The following is a 10,372-nucleotide window of genomic DNA, read 5'->3' as shown; positions in this document are numbered from 1 at the left end:
TACATAGCTTGTTTGCTAGCGTTTGCACAAACTCGACATGGCGGTTCAAGCGTGCTCGTAGCTACAGTTGAAAAACACTCATGGCGATAATGACTGACAGGAAAAATGATGATCTGCTAGCATTTACGATTGATAAATGCTAGCAGATCATAATTCAAACATGGCAGACGACAGCTAAAATCTGCAATCTGCTCAAACTTTAAAATGTGTTCTTCCTTACTAACAGAAAAAAAAATTGCGGCTAATGCCTGCTAGCAGCTATGATTGGCTAACCATATGGTTGATGAAGGCGAGATGAAAGCCACAAGCTAGCGACAGCAACGGTCACCACGTGAAGCTCACAGATTCACACGCGTGGCAAAACGCAAGCTTTGATAACAAGGCAGGAGAAGCCATGAGTTACGCCGCGATGACGCGAATGACGACACAACTAGCGTCGCTTTCATCAAATCATCACAGATATGGGATGTCATGCAAATAAATATGGCCGTTGGCATTCCAAGGCCTGAAAATGCTCTTTGAAGGGCTCACTCAGTAATTATATTTATTTTAAGTTTGGCTAAATCATCCATAAAAAAATTAAATAAAAAAAACTACGCCGCGATGACGCGAATGACGACACAACTAGCGTTGCTTTCATCAAATCATCATAGATATGGGATGTCATGCAAATAAATATGGCCGTTGGCGTTCCAAGGCCTGAAAATGCTCTTTGAAGGGCTCACGCAGTAATTATATTTATTTTAAGTTTGGCTAAATCATCCATAAAAAAATAAAAAATAAATAAAAACATCTACAAGTGCAAGTGCATCTACATCTCGGTTTCCATGGTGATGTTAAAACTAACATGCACAAAGCATTTTTGATCACTTTTTTTTTTTTTTTTTTTGCACAAGCTCGAAGAAAGTCATTTGCAGAATAGGCACACAAAAGGCAAGAATGTGAACAGAGTGAGAAGTGTTACAACAAACACAATCTGCTCATGCAAAGGCAGACAACACAATAAAAGCGACCGGTTGAGTTGCAAATGTAGAAAAAAAATTAGAAATCAAAGCTCCCCGCTGAATGTGGAAGTCTTGAAATGACTTCAATTAGGATTAGTTGGGAAAGCTAACACATCAAATTGTAGCTATTTATTTTGCTAAATATAACTTTGAAATAAATCTATGAAATTTGAATTCAATGTATTTGTGTCATTTCATCAAGATGAAGGAACAAGACTGATAAAAAAGAAGCAATTAATCACTGTTGCAATCTGCATAAAAAGACATCATTGGACGGGAGGACGTCAATCAAACACCTTATGGACGTGCGGGAAATAAACGACTGTCAGTCAACAAGAAAAAAAGGAGAAATCTTTATTTCAGTCCAATGTGAAGAAAAAAACAACGACAAAGACCAGAAGGCAAAGCGAGGGCACGGATTTGTTTCTTTTTTTTAATTATTATTTTAGCACATGGAACCCTTGCGGAGCATAAACAATCAAAACGAGTGGGAAAAACGTCGCAATGAAGGGAAAAAGAGGAGAAACGCTAAACTGACCTTTTGTGCTCTTTTGTCATCATACAAGAAGAGGAAGCCTTTAAAAATGTAACTGAGAAACGAGTATTGCATTTTCAGTCAAAGAAGAAAAAAAAAAAAGCATCAACAACATTTCAAAAATGTCCTCTTAATTAAAATGGCTTACAAATATTCAATAACAAAAAATAATTTCCCTCCAAATGTTAATTGTTTTTGTATTCATAGTTGGAAAAGTAAAACAGATTTTTGTTTCGCATATAAAAAAAAAAAACATTGGTGAGATGGACGCTTGTTGTCCCAATACGTCGTTGACACTTTTACATCAGTCAACTAAGGGGTGTCCCAATATTTTTGACCAAACACACCCTATTTGATTTTAGCTTATATACACACACACACACACACACACACATACTAACTATACTGACAAAAGTAATGGGACACATTTTTTGCAACAGACATGGCGCTGTCCCAATACTTTTGTCCACAGTATAGTCGTAGCAATTTTGATTTTAGCTTACGTAAACACACGGGCAGCGTCCGAATGCCCACCCTGAACCCCGAACCCCCTCATTCACCATATCGTCCCCCGCACGATATGGGAGGCCTAATGTATAGATTGTCCTCGTTCCGTTTGCCGATTCGGACAGCCAGCTCATTGTCGTGTTATTACAAAAAACTATCAGCAGGTGGCAGCAGAGTATAAGAGATCAACCAGGGCCATGTTGGAAAATAAGCTCATTTACCCACAGTTCTAAACAGATTTGTGAATAATGATGCTGCAAAACTGAAAGATAGAAACATATTTTTTTTCCCTGATGAAAGAAGAGACTCTAATCTCCACGTTTTTACAGCAACAGAACACAATATTCTGTGGGTCCAAATCCAGTAAAGCAGCGGGGAGCGAAGGGGGTTGCTTCAGTGACCATGGCTGGGAGTGAATGAGTTAATATTGTATTGAAGTGAATCAAATTGGAGAGAAAAAAAAAATCTCAAATCGAATCAAACTGAACTCGTGCGAATCGAAATCGAATGGATTGAGGAAATTAGAATCGATACCCGGCCCGAGTGGGGCACTTTGTCGAGAGCAGGGTGCACATTCGGACACCGCCTTAGACGATGAGTATTGGGACGCACCTCTATAGCAGTCAATTAGGGTTTGTCCAAATATTTTTGTCTAGTCATAGGCTACATGGACAAAAGTCTTGGGACACATTCCTATCAGCACAATTCGGGGTTGTGTCAATATTTTATCCCCCCCCCCCTCCCCCCCCCCTTTGATTTTAGCTGCTAAAGTGACTCACGGCGTTATGCAAGTAAACCTGCAGGATGCTCGCAGTGCACGTGGGCAAGCGATCATCTCGCCGACAACGGAGTTGCGATGGAAACGGATCCAGCTGGGAAAGGCGGCGCGGGATATGACGACATGTACACTTGGAACCCGTCTCAACGTGAAAATGTCGCGTAGCGCCCCCCTCGACTCACAAATCGACGACAAACTCAACTAAAAGCACAGATGGTGCAATTAATTTATGGCAGCGTTTCCGTCCGGGGCACTTTTTGTAAGCGTTCGGATGGTTGACGGGCAGTTTTTGTTTGAAGGCAATGTTCACCCTTGTTTGTGGTTCTACTAGAGGCTAAGCAGAGGTGAGTTGGGGGGAGGGGGGGCCGGGGGGGGGGGGTCATAGTGGTGTAACAAGGAGAAAAATGGTTTGGTCGTTCGAGGACCCGCTTTGACACTCCGGCAGAAATAACAAAAAGGCCATCTTAAATTAAAGAGTAAGAAATACGGTGAGAGAGCCTGTGGTGAGACTCCGGCAAATGAGATGGAAAAGCAAAGTTCAGCGACACGAGCGGCGTCATCGATGCGTCTTTGAGTTCCACGTCACATCCATCCATCCATCATGCAGGCCGGCGTTAATCCGTTTTCTTCTCTTCCGGATCCTTCTCCAACGCGACCTCGCCCTCGGGGCCCTCCGACCGTTGATCCGCCTCCTCCTCTTCCTCCTCCTCCTCTTCTTCCTCTTCCTCTTCCTCCTCCTCGTCCTCGTCCTCCTCCTCCTCGTCGGTCAGACCCTCCCGCTTGATTGCGTCGACGTCGTCCGAGCCGTCGTCCGTCTCGGCCGTGCAGATGCCGTAGCACATGAGGCTGATCACGCCAAGCGGCAGCCCGAATAGGAAGCAGCCCAAGAGAGGCGAGCTGCGGAACACCGACTGACGGGTGCAAAAGGACGGGTCGGGTCGGGTCGGGGCGGGTCAGTTGGGTCGGGGCAAGAGAGGACAAAGTTACATTCATCATGACAATAAAGAAAGATCTGATGTGGAATCTCTAGGTTTTATGTTAGAGCACAGCTAATATTTTGTGGCTGATCGTGGAAAGGATTAAGTGAGGCCAGTGACGAGCGGGAAAAATGAAAAAAAAACTTTATTCTCAGAATTCTGACATTAAAGTGAGAATTCTGACTAATAACAGAATTCTGTCTTTTCACTTCAATCTCAGAATTCCCACTTTATTTTCGGAATTCAGGCTTTTAGTGAGAATTTAGGCTTTGATCTCAAAATTCTGACTTGAAGTCAGAATTTGTGTCGAGTCACTCATATCAAGGTTGAAACAAGTTGAAGGTGTTTTTTTTTTCTTATTCTCTGAAAACTTTCAAGCATGACTAACGCAATTATGCGGCAAGGCTAAGAATATTTATCAATGGAGCACCTTCAAAAAGGAAGCCAGTGACGAGGGGAAAAAAAAAATCCAAAAAAGAAAAGAGAAAGTTTAGCAGGATTTTCACTTTATTCTCAGAATTCTGACATTAAAGTGAGAATTCTGACTAATAACAGAATTATGTCTTTTCACTTTAATCTCAGAATTCCCACTTTATTTTCAGAATTCAGGCTTTGATCTCAAAATTCTGACTTGAAGTCAGAATTTGTGTCATATCAAGGTTGAAACAAGTTGAAGTTTTTTTTTTTTTATTATTCTCTGAAAACTTTCAAGCATGACTAAGGCAATTATGCGGCAAGGCTAAGAATATTTATCAATGGAGCACCTTCAAAAGGGGGAGAAAAAAAAAAGTTAGAGCTCGAATTATGTAACCATGAAAACATGATATTTCCAGAAAAGTGACTCACAGAAGAATTAAAATGTTCTTTCCTTTGACAGCAGCGGGTGTCAATTAACTCCCGCATGTTGCCATTCATAAAACAGAAGAATTGTTTTATGATCCGATTTCACATTTCAAAGAGTTGAGTACTCGTACTACCGTCAGAAAAAGTCATCTAGTTCGTAGCCCAATGTAAAATGTGTGCCTCGGCGCAATAAAGGTCGGAAACGCGGCGCTAACACGGGTGGCTAACACAGCTGTGCGCGGCCTAATGCGCTCGCCTGCCGCCGAGGTGCGCGTTAGGATGTCGACAGGGGGGGGGTCGCTTCATCCCCCAAAAATAAAAGCCCTCAAAAATGTCCCATGGCTTTCCCGCCATTTTTTGGGCGACATCGCAATTCGGTCGTCGTCTGGCAAACTTAGCCTGGAGGAACGCTTACGAGCTTGACAGTACGACCGCGCCAGATGTTTAAGTAGTCGTCTCACGGCCGTGGCAGAGTAAACACTATTACTCCCAAAAGAAGCGCAGGCCCCGAGGGAAATCCCCCCCCCCCCCCCGCCCCCCGCCCCCCGCCGCCGCCGCCGCCGTCTCCTCCATCATTTGCGCAACCTCAGCCTGTTTACTGCTCGCCTTGCATATTCCCGTCCCGCCAACGTCATCCGTCTCCCGGGGGGGGGGGGGGGGGGGGGAAGTGCGCGCACACACACACACACACACACACACAGTGGGCTTCATTTGTTCTACTTGTGTCACAGCTCGCCCTCGCCCCCGCTCCGTATTGAGATGCGCGGCGAGGGCAACGCGGTCGATGCGACGACATCCCGGAGACTCTTTTGCTCGAGTGCCACAATCTGAAACGGCTCCAGCGCCGCGCGGGAAAGTAACAATACGAGCAAACCTTGGACGGCGGCGGCTACGCGATGAAACGTCATTAGGCGTTTAATAGCGATTGCGTTTAGCGAGGTGCTTAGATGGGATTTAAAAAATAAAATAAAAAGCGTCGATATTGGAGGTTTACTGCTAATTGGCTGTTTTATTTACATTTCTTTTATGTCGCGGCGTGGCTGGAGGCCGAGCGGAATTTAGCAACTGGCTTCTATTGAATGCAGCAGCACATTTAATGGAGATGAGAAGCTAATATATAATATGATATATAATATAATAAAAGGCAACAGCGCTTTAAAAATGGAGCGCACTTGCAACAAAAAATGATCTTAAACGAGGTTTATTCACGACGTTGACATAAAAAAGGCACGCGTGAGGTTAAAAGAGGGACAGAAATGTCAAATTCGTCGCGTTGTGGGTTTTCGTGGAGGCGGACCCAAACGGTACGAGACAGGGATTGAAGCGAAGTGTTGATTTGAACCCTGACCTGATATGACTGGACTCGACTCGACGTAATGCGTCTTGACTTGACGTAACTCAACGAGACTCGACTCGACGTAACATAACGCGACTCGACGCAACTCGACTAGTCGAGACGAGACTAAACGTAACTTGACTCGACTCGACGTGGCAGGACGCAACACCCGAACATACAACAATGGACCCAAACGCCAGGGCAAGACAGACACACGTGGCGGAGGGCACCGATTGGTCGACACACCAGGGAAGGGAAGAACAAAACAGGTGGACGTGATTACGCCGGACAAGATAAAGGGAGGCAAGGAAAACACAACAAAAGAGACCAAAAAAACAACAAGAACCCAAAGAACCCAAACCATGACCGAACCAACACTTTGATGGTTAACGTGCGGCGTTTTACACGGAACCAGAAACATTTCAAGTGCAAAGGAATTAGTGAGTTTGCACCTGAAAGGGCTGCACAAAAGTCTTACAGAGTTGTCCGTGACTAATAGTTAATAAGCGAGAGCACTAAAAAGCTTCTTTTTTTTTTCTTTTTTTTTTCAAACAAAAACAATTTGGAGGCACATTTAAAAATTGTTACATTTCAAATCCGTCGTGGTGGTGTTCAAACCAAATTGAGGGCAATTGCGTCCACGTCCCAATATTAAAATGGACCCGACTTGACTGTAACTTAGTCAAAGGCAGAAAATGGCAGGATTGTAAATGACGTATCAAAATACCCCAAAAATGTTGAAACGGCCAAAATATGCATTTGAGTGTAACGTAACAGTGTTAAAACCTCCACGAAGAGTTTGAAGTACGTGCGAGTCGTAAAAGCACATTTTAAACGGCCCTTAGGAACGATATCTCCATTGCGGCTTTTCACCCCCCCCCACTGCAGGTAGGCCGGAAGAAAGACCTCCGCGATTCATAAGAAGACAGAACGCGCATTCATTGGAGGCAACATTACAGCAGAAACGATTCCTTAACCTCCTCTCATTGTCGAAGCGGTCCAACGGGGGGCTTACCATAACGGTGGACCTGGCGTCAAACAGCACGCGCTTGATCCTCTGGATGAAGCCGTCACCTCCTTGAGCCTGCGGGGAGGCAAAGACACTTTAATGGAGTGGCGGGGCGCGGCGGCGGCGGCGGCGGCGGAGGATATTGTTTATATGCTAATTTCACACTCGCGCTCGTCGCCGGCGGCCATTTGTCGCAATTACTGCGCGACAACTCGGGGCAATCGGCAATTATCGGCGCGTGTTTATAAAAGGACTCCTCGCCGAACACAATTAGTGTTAGGGCTCTCTCGCCAAAAGCCCTTAAAAATTTGGCGTCTGGCCTCCATTATTGAGAAGGCGCGCATCCCGGGCAGCGGCCGGTGCGAGCGGACGGGCCAATTATAGCGAGCCGGGAAGTCACATTTGTTTACATGCAAGTTGTTGTCCCCGTGCGGCCGCATCCGATCCTGGATGGCAAGCAAGACACCGGCAGTTAGGAGAAAAGATGAAGGGAAGAAAAAAAAAAAAAAAAAACCTCTTCATAACTGTCATAAAAAGCGTGCAAATGAGCAGCCGCCGCCTGTCAGCCGCGCGTCCTCTGGCGCTTCAGACGCGGCTAACGGTGCCCGCCCGCACACAAGAGCTCAGTCATGCGTTTCATCCTTCTTACAGATGACGAAGCAGCGGGATTTATTTCCGCTCCTGCACGAGGTAAACGCATGATCGCAGGGGGCCGATATATTAGGCACGCCGCGACAAATTCTGCCTTTGCGAAGCGACGACTGAATGTGCGGCCGTCGACGACGACGACCGTGCGACACATCAGACTCCCTCGAAATCAGGTGTATGCAAACTTTTCTCCTCATTTGAGTGTAAACTCATTCGCTCCCGAAAACGTATAAATACGTTCTACTTGAAAGGTTTCGTGTCCCAAAGACGTATTTATACGTTTTTAATGGGTTGTTGTGTTTCTACGCAAGAGCATACAGAAGGCTTTGATGCAGCCTCTGAACTGAAGAGAATGCTTGAAGCAATGGTAGTTGTTACAAAAACGGCCAGCGGGTGGCATCAGAGCAAAAGAGATCAACCAGGGCCATGTTGGAAAAAAAACTCACTCACAGTTCTAAACAGATTTGTGAATAATGATGAAACTTAGCTATATTCTAATGCTAATTGCTGCAAAAACGGAAACAGATAGAAATATACTTTTTCCCCCTGATGAAAGAAGAGCCTCTAATCTTTCTTTTGGTCGGTTCCATGCTATCATAACAATCCAACACAATATTCTGATGGCCTTGCAAAATCTGTCAAAATCATCAATATCATTTACAATTTAATTGTGTATAATTCTTTCATTTCAATACATATTAAAATTGTTGTTAGTATTTGTATTTATTTAAACATTTACAATAAATCAGTTGACAAACTAATCATAACCCCCCCCCGGCCGAATCATTTTAACAACCAGATGGCTAAATAGAAGCAGTAATGCAGAACTCTTGATAATGTAAACTGCAGACGATCGGTTGGCTGGGCTTTAAAAAAATATAAATAAAAAATGTGCAAGCCATTCTTTGCACACACCCGCTTATAGATGTTTATTTTATGTGTTCGTGTTCCCCTAAGATACAAACGCGGTCCATGCAAGACGCTCCATAAAGTTTCCGCAAAAGTGGGGCAGCAGAGATGCATATTTATTTTATTGTACAGAATCTACCGCTCCAATGAGTACATTTCCATCCGTCCGTCCGTCCGTCCATTCAATTACTGAAAACGCTTCTTTCAGATTTCCTGGAAAGCACATCAACATTCCAGAGACAAAAAAAATAGCGAGAAATTTTCCGGGAAAAAGGAGCGGGGCCTCCCTGCGCTGGTTTGGCTTTTGCGGTTTCGCCGCCGCCGCCGCCGCCGCCGCTGGCTCACAGTTGACGCGCTGCCGGATTACACCGCCGAGTCGTGGACTAATCTCATTGTTTGACTTGGACCAAAAGAATTATTTGGAGATAATCTGTTCAGGAGGGATAGCAACATGAAATCTAAACACGCAAAAAAAGAAGATTGAAACAAATACCTCATCGGGTGAGCGGTATTAGAAAATGCGAGGCAACATGTTTGATTAACAAGAATGCTGCTGTCGTTACGATGGAAATTCGAGCGGCAAGCGGTGGCGGACGCGCCCCCCCCCCCCCCCCCCCCGTCCACGTTTCTCCTTTGGCGCAGGCAAAAAAAGATCTGCAATTTGACATCGCTCATCTGTCTAGGATTATACCTGCTAGCCATTTGGCTAAATTCTGTTAGCTTTCAAATCACTCATACATATATTTGGTTTGAAGTCACATTCAACTCCCAGCCATTATCACCGAAGCCAACCCCTTCGCTCCCAGCTGTTTTACTGGATGTTCACCGATTTTGCAAGGCCCACAGAATATTGGGTTCTATTGCTATAAAAACATGGAAGCTATCAAAAGAAAGATTAGGGGTTCTTCTTTCATCAGGGAAAACAATTGTATCTGTTTTCGTTTTTGCAGCAATTAACATTAAAATATAGCCAAGTTTCATCATTATTCACAAATCTGTTTAAAACACTGGGGAAAAGAGCTTTTTTTGTAACAGGGCCCTGGTTGATCTCTTATACTCTGCTGCCTCCTGCTGGCCGTTTTTTGCAATAACTGCCATTGCTTTAAGCATTCTTTTCAGGTCAGAGTCTGCATCAAAGCATTCTGTATGCTCCAGCTTGTATAAAAATAAAAAATTTAACGCATAAATACATTTTTGGGACCGATATTTAAAATAGAAAGTTTTTATGTTTTTGGGAGAAAATGAATTAAATTTGACACACCACAGTGTGGAGTCTTGCTAACAACCATACCAAATTGGAACGATAAAAGCACACGTCAAGTATAGAAATACTGCAGTATTAAAATCTGTTAAAAAATGGCTACTTCAAACTAAAATGGGAGACTTCCTGTTCCTTTTTTGACATTGACCCTTGAGACTTTTTTTTCATGCGGCCTATTACGACAGACATGTTCACCCAATTTTGTGGCAATTGGTATGAAACTCATGTCAGGGAGGGGGGGGGTGTGGGGGGGGGGGCTGATTTTTTTATTTAATTTTTTGTATCCAACAATTTTTGGCCCTAAATACTTAAGCCGGAGGTGAGCTGGAATGCATAAAAGCCAGTCAAGCGCGAGGAAGGTAATTTCGTACCGGCACAGAACCGTTCAGAACGCCGCTGATGAACTGGACCAGCTGCTCCACGGTCTCGGCCGGCTGGCCGGGCAGGAAGTACTGCTCGTTGGCTGTGTTGAGGACGATAATGGAGGGCACCGTCACCTCGCTGAAAACAAAACAGGGAAGATAGCTTTTTTTTTTTTCTTTTTTTTTTTTTTTTAATCCTCTCA

General features: G+C 44.3%; 1 protein-coding gene across 1 annotated transcript in view; it reads right to left on the bottom strand.

The window, feature by feature from the left end:
• Positions 1–1,342: 1,342 nt before the first annotated feature.
• tmx3b (thioredoxin related transmembrane protein 3b) overlaps positions 1,343–10,372 on the bottom strand; it is a 29,311-nt gene continuing 20,281 nt past the window's right edge. Inside the window, exons 14-16 of the mRNA XM_086066433.1 lie at positions 10,179–10,308; positions 6,996–7,064; positions 1,343–3,735 (exon numbers count right to left, since the gene is read on the bottom strand). Coding sequence (XP_085922559.1) covers positions 3,439–3,735; positions 6,996–7,064; positions 10,179–10,308 — 496 coding nt within the window. The 3' untranslated portion in view covers positions 1,343–3,438. The remainder of the gene's footprint in view (positions 3,736–6,995; positions 7,065–10,178; positions 10,309–10,372) is intronic.

Source organism: Leptonotus elevatus, chromosome 21, assembly GCF_054856555.1.
Source record: "Leptonotus elevatus isolate MCC_2025b chromosome 21, RoL_Lele_1.0, whole genome shotgun sequence".
Classification (NCBI taxonomy): domain Eukaryota; kingdom Metazoa; phylum Chordata; class Actinopteri; order Syngnathiformes; family Syngnathidae; genus Leptonotus; species Leptonotus elevatus.
The sequence above is the reverse complement of the archived record's forward strand: the minus strand, read 5'-3'. Positions and strand labels throughout refer to the sequence as shown.